The sequence below is a fragment of the Panthera pardus genome, unplaced genomic scaffold, assembly GCF_024362965.1.
Source record: "Panthera pardus isolate Hobbes unplaced genomic scaffold, ASM2436296v1 HiC_scaffold_21, whole genome shotgun sequence".
NCBI classification, from domain to species: Eukaryota; Metazoa; Chordata; class Mammalia; order Carnivora; family Felidae; genus Panthera; species Panthera pardus.
Window position 1 is genome coordinate 58,099,867 of NW_026526777.1, and position 17,993 is coordinate 58,117,859.

Consider the following 17,993-nt stretch of genomic DNA (forward strand, 5'->3'; position numbering starts at 1 on the left):
ACTGAGTTTTATGACAAACTAATGACATTTTAAAACTGCAAATATGTCCTACAGATTTACTCTTTGAACTGACAGAATCTTATATTTTCTCTAACATACAGCTGTTTACCTGTGGCTCTTGTGCCCAGCATTCGCCGATCATATATTCGTACTGAGCTATCTGAACAGCCGACAGCAAGATAATAAGGTATCGGTGGACAAATAGCCACCGAGGTGGCGGCACGTCGGCAGTTAATTAAAATATCCTATGAAAGAGAAAACACCGGCGTCACAGAGCTCTGCCACAGAGAGGATACTGTAAAGATTTAAAACACTTGAACATTAAAAATACTATCCTTTGAATTAGAAGAAAATAACCTTTCTGAAAAATCCTAAGCTAGGATGATAATGAGAAGGAAAACAACAACATGGTTTTCTTTTCATTTATTTTTCAGATATCTGTTAGCGTTTCTAACAAATTCAGCTGACGTGAGATCAAAATAGATATATGTGGTCAATATTCCTCCTCAGCAGTTTATCACTATAAGGAAAATTCCTTTTTTTTTTTTTTACAGCTTGCCACACAATTCCAAAATTGACTAACACAACATTGTAAATTTTCCTTATAAACCAATCAAAATAAAAATCATACGGAAAGATAAACATGGAGGTTAAAAAAGCAGATAATATTTGAGTAATGAAAATTACATTCTGAAAAGGAAAACACAAAAATTACTCCGAAATACAAGGCTAAAACGGAGTAGTTATGTTAGGTCAGCAAGATTTAATGAAATTAAATCCATCCACAATCTTAGAACCCAGAGATAGCTTATTGTCCGATTTTAATTATGATGTTAATTTTTTTGTCACTTGTACAAAAATTTGATTCTTACGTCTTTGCAATCTTCTTTCGTGCAGCTAGTTTTGATGCGTGTGTCAAACCACCGGACAGTTCCGTCTTCACCACAGGAGAGAAAAGTATACGGGTCGTTGGGTACAGTCATAATCTGAAGGTGAAAACAAAAGTACAGGTAACGTTATTGAGCACTTGGATGGTTTTGAAAGACACCGCTACCTTTCCATGAAATAAAATGAGGAATAAATAATAAAGTAAAACTGTCTTCTTATTCACAGACGATTTGATCACGTAAGCAGAAAATCCTATGTAATCAATTTTTAAAAAATTTATTAGAATAAGCGAATTTAGCAAAGTTGCAGGATACAAGATCAATACATAAAAATCAATGTCGCGTCTCTATACCAGCAACAAAATCATCAGATACTGAAATTTTAAAAATAGTATCATTTACAATAACATGAAAAATATGAACTACTTAAACATATGTAAGACACATGATACTGAAAATTATAAAACATTGCTGAGTAAAATTAAAGTCCTAAGTAAAGTAAGGGAGATGTATTGTGTTCATGGATTGGAAGATTTTTTTTTTTTTATTTGAGAGAGAGAGACAGAGCACATGAGGTGGAGGAGAGGGGCAGAAGAAAAAACAGAGCGAATCTCAGGCTCCACGCTCAGCACAGGGCCCAGGGCTCGATCGCACAACCCTGAGATCATGACCTGAGCTGAAATCAGGAGCCAGACGTTCCACTAACTGAGTCACCCAGGAGCCCCTCAATTGTATTTTTTTTTTAGTTTGTTTATTTATTTATTTTGGGAGTGTGCATGCGCATGAATGGGGGAGGGGCAGAGAGAGAGAGAGAGAGAGAGAGAGAGAGAGAGAGAGAGAGAGAGAATCCCAAGCAGGCTCCACACTATCAGCGCAGAGCCCAATGCAGGGCTCCATCTCAGATCATGACCTGAGCCAAAAGCAAGAGTTGGATGCTTACCGACTAAGCCAACCAGGCGCCCCTCAACTGCATTTTTTATACAGCTACATTTAAAAATTAACATCCTTAAAAAGATAACATTTATGACTGTACCAAAATACCAAATACTTAAAAAATTTAAGGAAATCTAGAGTAACACCACATAAAAATTGTAAAATATTGAGAGAAATTAGAAACCTTAATAAATGCAAAACTATATCATCTTCATTGATTAGAATATATAATAATTGTTAAGATATTAGTTTACCCTGTATTTATTTTTAAATTCAGTATAATAACAATCCAACTTTCAGCAAATTGTTTTTTTGCTTTTTGTTTTTTTAGTTTATTTATTTTGAGACAGACAGACAGACAAAGAGAGCAAGCAGAGGAAGGGCAGAGAGCGAGCGGAACAGAGGATCTGAGGCCGGCTCCGCGCAGACGGCAGAGAGCCCACGCGGGGCTCGAACTCACGAACCGTGAGATCATGACCTGAGCCGAAGTCACACACTTAACTGACTGAGGCACCCAGGTGCCCCAGCAAATTGTTTTTGTTGGAAACCAATATGCTGGTTTGAAAAGTTATACTGAGACACAAAGAATCTTGAAACAGTAACTCTACTAGATACGAAGATTCATTACAAAGCTATTGCAATTAAAACAGTTTGGTATTTTAAAAAGTACAAATAGGCCAACGGTGCCAAATAGAGTACAGAAATGGATCTATCCACATATGAACTCTGAATTTATGATTAATGGCACACTGAATAGCAACAGCGGGGAAAACAATCTTTACCATAAAAGATGGTGGGTAAAATCCATATGGAGAGTGATATCGGCAAAACTGCAAAACAGGATGCCTCAACTCATTCCCCTAGAGAAACACTGGCTTTTAGTAACAGTATAAAGTCAAAAAGCCTTTATGACAATACCAAAGACCAGTTAAGAAAGCAATATACCAGGAAAGTTCAAAGCCAAGTACAGCCATAATGAAAGGAATAAGAAAAGCTTATTTCATTTCAATTCACACCAGCACCTTCCCCAAGGCAGCACAGCACAAAACTGGGGGGGCGGGGGGGAGCGCGGTGGGTGGAAAGCCCAACTTGCAGCTTCTCCACTGGAAAGGAAAGAGAAGAGTGGAATGTATGTCCAACATTCCAGCTTACAGGCAGGTGGAGGAGGGCTACCAAGGGACTAGTTTCTGTCTCTTCTGACTCAGCATTGATAAAACTTGAGAGAACAAAAGAGAGCACAGTGGCTTCCTTGCAGGATCACAGATGGAAAAGGGAGCGGAATGGAATGGAAAATTCCATCTCTCTGAATGGACCGGAGATGCATCCTCATAAAAAGTTTAAGGGACCTCCAGAATCTCTAGCTGGGCTGACTGGTGAAGACCTTCCCTACACAAAACCCGTCTAAAAAGACCAGGAGAAGATGGCTATTTTTTCCAAAGCAAAAACCACAACAACAAAATAATGAGGCACACAAAGATACAGTGTAACAGCCCAAAGGAACAAAACAAATTTTCAGTAACTGACCCTAATAAGATGAAGATCTACGAACTGCCTAAGAAAAGAATTCAAATTAATCGTACTAAAGAAGCTCAATGCATCACAAGAGGACACAAATAGACAACTGAATGAAACTAGAGAAACACTGCATGAACAAAAGGAGAATATCACCAGTGAAGTAAAAACTGCAGAAAGAGGCAAATGGTAATTTTAGACATGAAGAATATAATAACATTTACCAATTTACTAGAGGGGATCAACATCAGGCTTGATCAAGCAGAAAGAAGAATCAACAAACCTGAAGACAACTCATTTGAAATTATTGTGTCAGAGGAACAAAAAGGAAGAATGAAAGAAAGTGAAGAAAACCCTAAGAGACTTCTAGAACACAACAAACTGAGCAATATATATGGAAGTTCCAGACGAAGAAAAGGGAGAAGCAGAGAGCTTGTTTGAAAAAATAATGGCTGTAAACTTTCCAAATCTTCCCAAAGAAAATGGACAGCCATACTCAAAAAGCTCAACGGACTCCAAGTACGATGAGCCCAAAGAGGCCACACTAAGACATATTATAGGCAACCTGTCGAAAGTCAAAGAGAGAATCTTGAAAGTAGCAAGGGAAATGTGAGTCATCACGTACAAAGGAGCTCCCATTAGATCAGTGGATTTCTCAGCACAAACATCACAGGCCAGGAGGGAATGGGATAATATATTCCAAGTGCTGAAAGAAAAACAATAACAACAACAACAACAACCACCACCAAAAAACCGTGCAAACCAAGAATACTATATCCAGCAAAACAAAAGAAAGAAAGACTTTCCTGATAAACAAAAGCTGAGGGAGTCAGTCCATCACCACAAGATCTGCTTTCCAAGAACTACTAAAGGGAGTCCTTCAAGTTAAAACAAAAAGTACCAGACAGCAAAACACACAAGCATAGAAAAACATAAAGGTTTGGGGGCACCTGAGTGGCTCAGTCAGTTGTGCATCCGACTTCAGCTCAGGTCATGACCTCACAGTTTGTGGGTTCGAGCCCCGCGTTGGGCTCTGTGCCGACAGTGCCAAGCCTGCTCTGGGTTCTGTGTCTGTCTCTCTCTCTCTGCCCCTCCTCCACTTGTGCTTTCACTCTCTCTCTCAATAATAAATACTGAAAAAAAATTTTTAATATAAAGTTCTCTGGGAAAGGTAAATAGACAACTACAGAAATCTTTGTAAACATGATGTGTAAATCACTTTTAATTTGGGCATAGCGTTTAAAGGATAACAGCGTTAAAATTATTTTAACACTAAAGTCAATGAATACAACATACACAAAGATGTAATATGTGACAGTGAAAATAAAAGGGGGGAAGGAGGAACACCTAGGTGGCGGCTCAGTCCATTAAGCATCCAACTCTTGATGTTGGCTCAGGTCATGGCTCGTGATTCACAAGTTCAAGCCCCACATTGGGCTTGCACTGACAGCATGGACTGTGCTTTAGAGGTTCTGTCTCCCTTTCTCTCTGCCCCTCCCCAGCTCATGCTCTCTCTCTCCCTCAAAATAAATAAGTGAACTTTAAAAAAATAAAATAAAGTGGGGGAAGGATGTAATGGAGTAATTTGTGTATGTGACTGAAGTTAAGTTGTTACCAGTTTTTTTTTTAAATTTTTTTCAGTGTTTATTTTTATTTTTTGGGAGAGAGAGACAGAGTGTGAGCAGGGGAAGGGCAGAGAGAGAGAGAGAGAGAGAGACACAGAATCCGAAACAGGCTCCAGGCTCTGAGCTGTCAGCACAGAGCCCAATGTGGGGCTCGAACCCATAAGCTGTGAGATCATGACCTGAGCCGAAGACGCTTAACTGACTGAGCCACCCAGGCACCCCCAAGTTGTTACTAGTTTAAGATAAGTTGTTATAACTTTAAAATGTCTTACATAATCCTTATTTTAACCACAATGAAAACATCTGTGGAAGATGCACAAAGGAAAGGAATCAAAGAATGTCAATACAAAAAAAAGAAAATCATTGAAAACATAAAAACAAGAGTAATAAAATCATTATAAGACACACAGAAAAAAATGGTAAAATGGTAATAGAAAGTACTTCCCTATCTGTACTTTAAGCAAATAGTACACTACCAAGTGGGAAGTTTATAGCAGTAAATACCTACATTAAAAAATAAGGAAGATCTCAACCAACAATTTACACTTCGAAGAACTAACAAAACAACAACAAATTAAACCCAAAGTTAGAAGAGGAAGGAAATAATAAAGACTATAGCAGAAATAAAGGAAATGAAAGATAGAAAATATCAATGAAACTAAGTTGGTTTTTTCATTTTGAAATATGAGAAATATTTATTTTGAAATATTTATTTTGAAAGTGAGAGAGAGAAAGAAAACACAAGAGGGGGGAGGGGCAGAGAAAAAAAATACCAAACAGGCTCCTGAATCTCATGAATCCTAAGATCATGACCTGAGCCGAAATCAAGAGTTGCGCGCTTAAATGACTGAGTCACCCAGGCCCCCCGAAAGTTGGTTTTTTAAAAAGATCTTCAATATTGACAAACTCTTCCTTAGACTGAGAAAAAAAGAGAAAAGACTCAACAGAAATCAGAAATGAAAGAAGAGACATTACTAACTATGTCACAGAAATAAAAAGCATCTTAAGAGACTTGTAGGAATAATTATACAACAACACATGGAAAAACCCGGAAGAAATGGATACATTTCTAGCAACATACAACCTATCAAAACTAAATCATGAAGAAATAAACAATTTGAACAAACCTGTAAATAGTAAGGAGATAGAATCAGTAATCAAAAACATGCCAACAAAGAAAAACCCAGAACCAGATGGCTTCACTGAGGAACTTTACCTACATTTAAAGAATTAACACCAGGGGGTGCCTGGGTGGCTCAGTTGGTTGAGTGTCTGACTTCGGCCTAGGTCACGATCTTGCTGTTCCCAAGTTTGAGTTCCGGGTCAGGCTCTGTGCTGATAGCTCAGAGCCTGGAGCCTGTTTTGGATTCTGTGTCTCCCTCTCTCTCTCTGCCCCTCCCCTGCTCATGCTCTGTTTCTCTCTCTCAAAAATAAACATAAGGAAAGAAAGAAAGAAAGAAAGAAAGAAAGAAAGAAAGAAAGAAAGAAAGAAAGAAAGAAAGAAAGAACACCAATCCTTTTCAAAACCTTCAAAAAAAAAAAAAAAAAAAAAAACCAACTGAAGAAACAGGAACACTTCCGAATTCATTCTATGTGGATAGCTTTATTCTGATACCCAAACCAGACAAAGATACTAAAAGAAAATAAAACTATAGACTATATCCCTGATGAATACTTATATAAAACTTCACAGAATACAAAAAAAAAAAAAACAAAAAACACGTTAAAAGGATTATTCATGCTTCAGATCCTGTGTCTCCCTCTCTCTCTGCCCCTCCCCACTGACTCTGTCTTTCTCAAAAATAAACATTAAAAAAAATTTTTTTTAACAGGCAAAGGACTTCAATAGACATTTCTCCAAAGAAGATATACAAATGGCCAACAAACACAAAAAGGGATACTCAACATCACCAATTATTAAGGAAATGTAAATCAAAACCACAGTGAGGTATCTCCTCACACCCATTCAAATGGTCATCCCCTCAACAGGTTGAGCCTCAGACTTCAGCTCAGGTCATGATCTCAGGGTTCATGAGTTTGAGCCCCGCGTTGGACTCTGTGCTGACAGTTCAGAGCCTGGAGCCTGCTTCAGATTCTGTGTCCCCCTCTCTGTCTGCCCCTCCCCTGCTCATGCTCTATCTTACTGTCTCTCTCAAGAATAAATAAACATTAAAAAAAATAAAATCAAAATAAAATGGTCACTCCTGGAAAAAAAACCCAGAAAATAGAAAACAAGGACGTGGAAAAACTGGAACCCTGACGCACTGTTGCTGGGACTGTAAAATGGAACACCTACTATGGAAAACAGTATGGAGTTTCCTTAAAAAATTAAAAGTAGATTTATCACATGACCCAGCAATCCCACCTCTGGGTATACACATCCAAAAAATTGAAAACAGAATCCCAAAGATATATTTGCACCCCTAGGTTCATTGCAGCATTATTCACGATAACCAAGAGGTGGAAGCAGCCCAAATGTCCACTGATGAGTAAATGAGGAAATGGACTGTATGCTACACACATACAATCAGAGAGGAATAAGCCTTAAAAAAGAAGGAAATCCTGCCATAGACTGATATGGATGAACCTTGCGAACATTATGCCAGTCACAAAAAGACAAAATACTGCATGATTCTGCTTACACAAGGTATCTAAAACTCAGAAACAGAAAGTAAAACGGAGGTTGTCAGGGGCTGGGGGAAAAGGGAATAGCAGAATTGTTCAATGGATAGAGTTTGGTTTAAAAAAAAAAATGGATTCTAACTACATTGTATATGCATTCAACAAAAACACCCTTGGCAAATGGATATATATATATTATTCAAATGTCCTTAAAGGGAATGCCCCTTTGTATGCTGTTTGGGATTCTGATTTAATTTTCCAAGAAAATAAGTTACATTAATATAAAAATCCATATGGAGAAAAAAAGTTTACTCCTACTTCATGCTACCACAAAAATCAAATCCAGGTGAATTATAAGATCTAAATGCAAAGACAAAACAATAAACTTTAAAAAAAAAATTTTTTTTTTAATGTTTACTTTTGAGAGAGAGACAGAGCATGAGCAGGGGAGAGGCGGAGACAGAGAGGGAAACACCGAATCCAAAGCAGGTTCCAGGCTCTGAGCTGTCAGCACAGAGCCCGATGAGGGGCTTGAACTCACAGACTGTGAGATCATGACCTGAGCCAAAGTCGGCGCTTAATCGACTGAGCCACCCAGGTGCCCCAAAACAATAAACTTTTAAAAGGGAAAATGGAAGAATATCTCCATAACCTCGAGACAGGAAAAAATATTCTGACCAGGATGCAGAAAGCACTAACTAATAATAAAGGAAAAGACTAATATGTTAGACAATATTAAAAACATGTCTTCATCCAAAGACACCATTAGGGAGAGGTGGGGGGAGTGGGCACAATGGGTGATGGGCATTAAGGAGGGCACTTGTTGGGATGAGCACTGGGAGTTATACATAAGTGATGAATAAATCCATTAAACAAAACAAAACAAAACAAAACAAAACAAAGACACCATTAGGAAAGTGAAAATACAACCACAGAGTAGGAAAAGGCAGGTCTATATGCAGAAAACATTAAGAAACTCCTATAAATCAAAAAATAATGAAATAAGATGAAAAACCCAATAGAACCACTGGAATTTTGAATAGGCACTTGACATATGAAGAGATGATCAACTCCAGCAGTATCAACAGGGAAAGGCATTTGAAACACAAAATGACACTACACAAACTCCCAAAATGAGAAATTAGTAATACCAAATGTTGGCAAAGATGAGCAACAATAGAAACTCCTGTATGCTATTGGCAGGAATATAAGTTATTATGATTATTTTGCAAAATTATTTGGTAATATCTCTAAAACAAACAAATATGTGGCCATGTGGCTGGCTCAGTTGATTGTGCATCTGACTTTGGCTCAGGTCATGATCTCACAGTTTGTGAGTTTCAGCCCCATATTGGGCCCTCTGCTGTCAGCACAGAGCCTGCTTTGGATCTTCTGTCCCCCTTGCTCTCTGCCCCTTCCCCACTTGCACTCTCTCCCAAAAATAAATAAACATTTAAAATAAATAAATATCCTATGGCCAAGCAAGTCTACTTCTAAGTACATACCCAATGAAGTATATATGCATTTATGTACTTAAAATCATGTGAAGGAATGTTCTCCAAACTGGAAATCAAATTTAAAATTTTCATCAACAGTAGAACAATCCATCAATCATGGTACATTCACACAATGGAATACTACACAGCAATGAACAAATTAGAGTTGTATCCAACATAGATGAATTTCACAAATTATTAAATATCGGAATGAGGGAGCTTTGGGGATACTTAATGCTTTCATATTTCTTAACTTAGATAGTTGCTACATGCATAGATTTACTTTATGATAATTTACCAAGCTATATACTTAGGATTTATATACTTTTCCTATGTGTTTTGTACTTCAATTAAAAAAAAAAAAAAAAAAAGTTTAATGGTAGATGGAATAAGGTCAACATACATCTAATCAGAATTCCAGAAGAAAAAAACTCTCCATTTGGTAAAGAATAACCAAAGACCTATTGACTGCAAATTTCCCACATTTTTCTAGATGCCAGTTTCTCAGACCAAAACATCAGTAAATTCCAACTATGACAAATAAAAAGGAAATCTATATCTAAAAACATGGTGGTGACATTAATGACGGGAAAAACAACAAAGAAAAATACAATTAAAAGCACTCAAGGCAGAGAGACACATTAACCAAACAGAAATGACAATTAGACTGATGATTGAGTTCTCAACTTCAACAATGAAGTCAGAATACAGTAGAATATCATCTGAAATAAAATAACTATCAAACTAGAAGTCTATATCCAACAAAACAACCTGTGAAGAATTGGTATGAAAGTCTTCATTTTCTGGAAAAAGACGAAAAGGGAAGGAAGGAAGGAAGGAAGGAAGGAAGGAAGGAAGGAAGGAAGGAAGGAAAGGATAATTGGAAACAAAAATTGTTTCTAATAACAAACCTGCACAAAAAGAAACTCATAAAGAATGTATTTTATATACACAATGACCCCACATGGAAAAATCTGTGGTGGAAGAGCCAAAGGTATTAGTAAACAAATACTAACTAACAAGACAATGATTAATATTTCATTCATAAGAGAAAAGATGTAACTAAATTCAGAACAATATAAACATATGAACTCAGACAAGGGATGAAGAGATTACAATGTTCCAAAGGGCTTTATTCAGAGAAGGGCAAAGGTATTTATTGATTTTAGACTTTGTTGCTAATTTTTAAAACAGGAAGGTCTATTTTCCATGCAAGTAGCAGAAACAAAATAGAAAGCAAAATCCTCAAACAATTTCAAAAGAAGAAAAAAGACGAGTGGGGAATGTATAGAGGAAAAAAAAAAACAGAAAGAGAAAGCAATTAATAAGATATATTAGTAGATCCAAATATATCATTTTTCACAATAAATGTAAATTGACTAAAATCTCCAGTTCAAGGCCAAAATTGTGAGAATGGATGAGAAAATCAAATCTAGCTATATACTACTTCTTTAAGTACACACCAAAACATGAGGTTACCAGAGAACTGAAATTCAAATCACGGAAAAAGATACATCAAGTTAACACAAATAATGGGAAACCAATGAATGTTCTGATACAAAGAAATGACACAAAAAGATTTTAAAAGAGCATTCTGTAGAATAAGCAATTTTTCTGAACCAAGTTAAGCTGTATAATTGAGTCTTAAATTCATTTCACCTCACTTAATTCAGGTGAGGGCTTGAGCTTATTAATGCCCTTTAGGAATCTGATTCTTTTGCCTGTGTACTAGCATTCTTTCTGCCCGGGGAACATTTGGTAAGCATGCCATCAATGACTTTATGTGAGACACTGATAAAGTGTTTAAGACACTGAAGCCTAGTATACAAGTTTGTAGCACAGTAACAGAGAAGAATTTTTAAAGGCTGACATCTGTTTGCAATTACAAACCCTATTACTATTACATTTTATTTCTTTATTCACAAGGCTATCAACATACATGCTCTCAAGTACTTTACTCAAATCTAGGTAGTCTGTCACTAATTTCTGTTTCTACATATGCATGAATGTATACATACACAAAATTACACATACATACATACTTACACAAAAGCACACACTTACATATGATCGTATATATATAATCACAGTAAAACTGTACCTCATAGGTAGTTCCATAATGGCACGTAAATTGGCATTGTCTGTTGGTTTCTGCATCTTGCTCAACATTGGTATAGAATATTACTCCATCCCCGGAGCAAGAAACAATCTGCTTATCATTTGTGCACGGTAAGAACTTTGCACTAAATATATTCGCTCGGTGCCCTGAACGAACTGTTGTCAAAACCTAAAACACAAAGAGAAAGAAAGAAGTTCTTGGTAATTTATTATTTCTTAGAAAGTAACATTCATATTTAATATAATCTTGGTCAGGAGTAAATTTTCATTAACATTCTTATCTCAATAAAAAAATGGTTAGCTGAGGGGCGCCTGGGTAGCTCAGTCGGTTAAACATCCAACTTCAGCGCAGGTTATGATCTCGCGGTTCAAATTCGAGCCCGACAACAGGGCTCCGTGGTGACAGCTCAGAGCCTGGATCCTGCTTCAGATTCTGTGTCTCCCTCTCTCTCTGCCCGTCCTCCCCTCACACCCTGTGGCTCGCTCTCTCTCAAAAATAAACAAACATTAAAATTTTTTTTCAAATTATAATTTGATTCCAAAAGATTATAATTTAAAAAAATCACAATCTCAGATATTTTCTTTTTTTTCTGATGTATGAAGAAGTATCATCAACAGGAATACTACTGTGAAAAGTAAATGTACATATTTCCACCTATTTGGTGTAGCTGCTCATTCATAAAATCTCAGTAAATAAAAAAAAAGGACCATTATATATAGAGACAGAGAAGATGATTTTTATTATTCTAAAAATATTTTCCTGTATTTTTCAGATAATCTACTTTCAACAAGTTACTTTCAGGATTAGAGAGAGGGTACAGGGGTGGGGAGAAAGGACCATCCTGACTTTTGAAACTGTTTACTAGATAAATTTTAAGCTATTCCCTTTCAGGATAAAGAAATAAAAGTAAACTGAATTTAAATGAATCATGAAATCAAAATAATGAAATGGTACAGATGAAACTACAGCAGAAGTCCCAACATCTAATTCCTTAATTATAAAGACTAAAAATTCCTGTGACAGAAATGTGTTTGTTTTTTTTTTTTTTTTTTAATTTATTTTTAAGAGAGAGAGAGACAGAGCATGAGTAGGGGAGGAGCAGAGAGACAGGGAGACATAGACTCGGAAGCAGGCTCCAGGCTCTGAGCTGTCAGCAAAGAGCCTGACACGGGGCTCAAACCCACGAACCGTGAAATCATGACCCGAGCCAAAGTCAGACACTCAACCGAGTGAGCCACCCAGGCGCCCACAGAAATAAAGTTTTAAATAAATATTCAAATATTTGCAACATACACTGCAGATATATGACCAACTCTCCTAATAGTTCTTAAAAATTGAGAGAAAGAAACTCAACAATACCTGTTGTGTTCAAAAAAAAATTTTTTTTTAATGTTTATTTATTTTTGAGACAGAGAGAGGCAGCATGAACAGGGGAGGGCCAGAGAGAGGGAGACACAGAATCTGAAACAGGCTCCAGGCTCCGAGCTATCAGCACAGAGCCCGACGCGGGGCTCAAACTCACAGACTGCGAGATCATGACCTGAGCCGAAGTCGGCCGCTTAACCGACTGAGCCACCCAAGTGCCCCAAAACCTGAGTTTTTTTAATCGAATGGGCAAAAGATCCAAATAGATAGTTCACTGAAGGGTATACAAATAGCCCTTAAGAACGTGAGAAAAGGGGCACCTGAGGGGCTCAGTCGGTTAAGCTTCCGACTTCAGCTCAGGTCATGATCTCGCAGTCCATGAGTTTGAGCCCTGCGTCGGGCTCTGTGCTGACAGTTCAGAGCCTGGAGCCTGTTTCGGATTCTGTTTCTTCGTCTCTCTCAGCCCCTCCCCCGTTCATGCTCTGTCTCTCTCTGTCTCAAAAAAAAAATAAATGTTAAAAAAAAAAATTAAAAAAAAAAAAGAATGTGAGAAAACACCCAACTTTGTTCATAAGGAAAACGCAAACCAAAGCTACTAACAAACCAGTTCTCACTTTTCAGATTGGCAAAAATTCCCAAGTTTGACAACACACTATGTAAGCGAGCCTACGGGGAACGGGCTCTTCGGCATTTCTGTGGAACTACACGGTACAAGACCAACGGGGAGGAATTGAGCAGTACCTCTCAAAACCATACATGTGTTTACACTTTGACCAGACAAGTCCATTTCTAGGAATTCACCTTAAGATACACCTCCAACAATACAAGAAAAAATGCACAAAATTATGTACTGAGCTAGTCACAACAGCAAAACACAGGAGACTTGTTAAATGAGTTACGGTACATCCCAACAATGTACGCACAATGAGAATTTAGTGCAATGTTGAGTATCTGGTGTGCTTTAAAAAATGTGTTGAAAAATATAACAGCATGTCAAAACATGACACAAGGTTGGCTTTAAATGTCCCACCGAACAAACTGAGGCAATTCAAGCATCAAAAAGTGTATCGGTGTATCAGCCACCTGGGTGGCTCATTCAGTTAAGCGTCCAACTTTGCCTCCGGTCACGATCTCACAGTTAGTGGGTTAGAGCCCCACGCACTGTCAGTGCAGAGCCTGCTTGAGATTCTCTTTCCCCCTCTTTGCCCCGCCCCTGCTTACGTGCTCTATCAAAATAAATGAATAAACTTAAAAGAAAACTGTATCAGTAATAGATTATAATATATTGAATTTTTAAAAGTCTGTAATCCCTTGGGACACTTTGGTGGCTCAGTCGGTTAAGTATCCAACTCTTAGTTTTGGCTCAGGTCATGACCTCACGGTTCATGGGTTCGAGCCCTGAATTGGGCTCTGTGCTGACAGTGGGGGGCCTGCTTGGGATTCTCTCCCTCTCTCTCTGCCCTCCCCTATTCTCTCTCAAAATAAATAAATAAACTTTAAAAATCTATTAGCCTAGGGGCGCCTGGGTGGCGCAGTCGGTTAAGCGTCCGACTTCAGCCAGGTCACGATCTCGCGGTCCGTGAGTTCGAGCCCCGCGTCGGGCTCTGGGCCGATGGCTCGGAGCCTGGAGCCTGTTTCCGATTCTATGTCTCCCTCTCTCTCTGCCCCTCCCCCATTCATGCTCTGTCTCTCTCTGTCCCAAAAATAAATAAAAAACGCTAAAAAAAAAAAAAAACCTATTATCCTAAAAGTGATTTTTCCAAAAAATGCTAGGGACAAAGGAAATGCTCTTATTACAGAAACATGTCAATTTAAAAATGTAGAAGGAATGACAATTAAAAATCACTATTTTGTAACTACATTTTAACAACTGATTAAGGCAAGAATCAACACTAAAATCACTCTAAGACTGTTATGAAAGAGAATATTCACACAGTTTCAAAATACCACTTCACAAACATCTTATTAATTACAAAAGGTCAGCATACCTGCAAAATGGAAAGATCAAACTTATCACCAATAAGAGGACAGACTAATATCATGTACCACACAATGTAATTTGTGGAGAATTTTTACTAAAATGTTTAATTTTAATCTACTCGTAAAGAAAACATCAGACAAATGGTTGTAAAGGGAGACTGAGCAAATACAAGGACTAAATGAAAAGACGGATGGAGCTTGGGTTGAAGGAGGAATGGCAGTGACAGAATGATGAAAAAACGAGGAAAGGTGAGTACAGACCATATGTACATATGTGCATGCGTAATGCAGAAAATCATATATGTATCATATATATAATAGCATACAGTCGATTCTCATCATTCCTGATAGTTATGTTTTATAAAGTCAGCACAAATACTGAGTTAATAAGTACTGAATCACTGCTCCTAGGGAAACACATGGTTAGGTTCCTTTGAGCCTCTGGCCACAACATTTTTCTCAATCAATACATAGCCTTGTTTTAATATTGTTTAATGTTTATTTATTTATTTTGAGAGAAAGAGGGTGTGTTAGGGGGAAGGGGCAGAGAAAGAGGGAGAGAGAGAATCCCACGCCATCAGCACAGAGCCCCATGTCGGGCTTGATCCCCTGAACCATGATCATGACCTGAGCCGAAGTCAAGAATCAGACCTTAAACTGAGCCTCCCAGGCGCCCCTACACACCCTTGTTTTATATGTTTCTGTTTAAAGACCTCACTGGGGCACCTGGGTGGCTCAGCTGGTTAAGCATCCGACTTCGGCTCAGGTTGTGATTTCATGGTTTGTGGGTTTGCACCCCACGTCAGGCTCTGTGCTGACAGCTCGAAGCCTAGAGCCTGCTTCGGATTCTGTGTCTCCCTCTCTCTCTCTGTTCCTCCTCCACTCACACTCTGTCTCTATCTGTAAAATAAACAAACACTAAAAAAAAATTAAAGACCTTATTTATTGTATACTGTTGATTCATTAGCATTGAACTCACGGCCAACAACATTATAATTCATGCCTACATGAAGCTTATTTAATATAGTTTCTCCACAAGAAATATCCCAGGCTTCTTGTGCTTAGAAACACAAGATAATACTTCAGCATGATACCTAGGCTAGGGACATTTTAAACAGTGAAGTCGTCATTGGGGTGCCTGTGTGGCTGAGGAGGTTGAGTGTCCGACTTTGGCTCATGGTTGATTAGTTCAAGCCCCATGTCGGGTTCTGCCCTGACAGAGCCTGGAGCCTGCTTCACATTCTCTGCTTTGGATTCAGTGTCTCCCTCTCTCTGCCCCTCTCCTGCTTGTGTGAGCGCACATGCACTCTCTTCCTCTTTCATTCTCAAAAAAATAAACTTAAAAAAAATAGAGAAATCGCTAATAAAAAGGATAAAAATGGAAAAACATGACAAAATATATCACGAAAAGGACATAGCATGTTTACGGTATGAGACCTGAAATGAGTCAGAGTATGACCTTGTTTGATCTCTTTGGTATACATAAAAAAATAGGATAATGTTTTGGGGCGCCTGGGTGGCGCAGTCGGTTAAGCATCCGACTTCAGCCAGGTCACGATCTCGCGGTCTGTGAGTTCGAGCCCCGCGTCGGGCTCTGGGCTGATGGCTCGGAGCCTGGAGCCTGTTTCCGATTCTGTGTCTCCCTCTCTCTCTGCCCCTCCCCCGTTCATGCTCTGTCTCTCTCTGTCCCAAAAATAAATAAAAAACGTTGAAAAAATAAAAAATAAAAAAAAAATAGGATAATGTTCTTGTTCTTAGTAGATATATACCAAAGTATTCATGAAAGGCATGAGGCCTCCAACTTATGCTCAAGTGCTTAAAAAAAAATCTATTTGTGGATGCTCACTGTATTATTTTTTCAAGTTTTCCCTACATTTTAAAATTTTAAAACAAAGTTAGGAAAATATATTTCAACTTTATATTGGGTTTGGTTTTAAGTGAGTATTTACTGTGTGACACTAACTGCCAAATCTTAACAGAGAGTACCACACCAAATCGTAACATAAATCTGTAATGAATATTAGCAGCTATTTACCTCGACCAATTTGAATATTTAAATCACCTCATTTTATTTAAGACCTAGGTTATAAGGTTATGGCCAAAATAAGAATTTACTGAGAACCATAAATTACTACGCAGTATGTCTTACATATATAACGCACATATAATTAGGGTCAAAGAAAAAAAGGGGGGTGTTTTTTGCACCTCCATCAATCAAAGCCAATGAGGAACAAAATTTGTCTGTTAAATGCCTTCAAAATCTTTCATTCCTCTCTCTAAGCGTAAGACACTAAGATCTGATAGATTAAGGTAAAAAAAAAAAAAATAACAGAGAAAATAATTAATGTAAATCTTTTAAACAAGATAGGTATGACAGCCTTTAACTCTGTCAGGTATTTTAGCATGGCTTACCAAGTAGCTAACTATATAAAAGTCACTACATACAGTGTATGTATTGGTTTCTTCATCTGATAGGCCTCTGGCTTTGCTTTAGTCACATTCAGCAGACATCATTCTAACAATTCATGATTTATGCATGGCTTACGCATAGCTTCAGAAACAAAAGCACCAGATACACAAATAGATGTACTGACATGTCACATATTGTTCATAAATTGAGATGGATTTTATTAAATGAAGATTTATTTTTTTAAGATTTATTATAAACTTTTTAATGTTTATTTATTTTTGAGAGAGAGAGAGAACAAGCAGGGGAAGGGCAGAGAGAGAGGGTGGCAGAGAATCTGAAGTGGGCTCTGTACTGATAGCAGGGAGACTGATGCGGGGCTCAAACTCACAAACTGCAAAATCATGACCTGAGCCGAAGTCAGACACTTAACTGACAGAGTCACCCAGGGAGCTGGCTGAAACCAAATCAAGAAAAATTTTGCATACGTGGTACACTCAGGATTTCTTTTATATTAGGTGTTACAAGGCTACCTTCCTTCAGTTTTTGAGGTGTGCCAGGAGGGGTGTCCCAGCATACTTTGGAGGGTCTGCTATAGGAATCCATACCTGATTTGGGTGCTAAGCCTTGTTTCTGTCTACCTTGACCTTCAAGGCCATCAAGATTAAAGTTTATATATGCCTGGACTAACAAATATCTTCAGGGAGAAAGTGGCTCTCATGCTCACTTCTCTGGATTCACTTTTCCCTACATTTTGGACTGATAATCCCTTACTATCAAGGCAGTTCTTTGTTACTTTCAGGACAATTTTTTTCTTTACAATAATTTTTAAAGTCTTTAATCAAGAATATTTTAGTTGTTTTCAATGGGAGGATGGGTTCAAGTAAATTAGACTATAATTATTGGAAAAAGAAACGTCTCCATTTTATACATTTGACACAGATGACACATACAACTAAGAAGTCACCATCAATAAGGTATGCCTCCAAACTCTTACTCTGTAAAAAAATAAACATTTCAAAATTCTATTTGCATTAATCTTTCCAT

At 37.8% G+C, this 17,993-nt stretch overlaps 1 protein-coding gene across 8 annotated transcripts in view; it reads right to left on the reverse strand.

The window, feature by feature from the left end:
- The window catches only part of DCAF6 (DDB1 and CUL4 associated factor 6), a 133,492-nt gene that overhangs the window by 87,265 nt on the left and 28,234 nt on the right, over positions 1–17,993 (reverse strand). For all 8 annotated transcript variants that reach the window (XM_053909324.1, XM_053909323.1, XM_019423701.2 and 5 more), the window contains exons 4-6: positions 11,177–11,362; positions 873–986; positions 110–245 (exon numbers count right to left, since the gene is read on the reverse strand). In XM_053909324.1, coding sequence (XP_053765299.1) covers positions 110–245; positions 873–986; positions 11,177–11,362 — 436 coding nt within the window. The remainder of the gene's footprint in view (positions 1–109; positions 246–872; positions 987–11,176; positions 11,363–17,993) is intronic.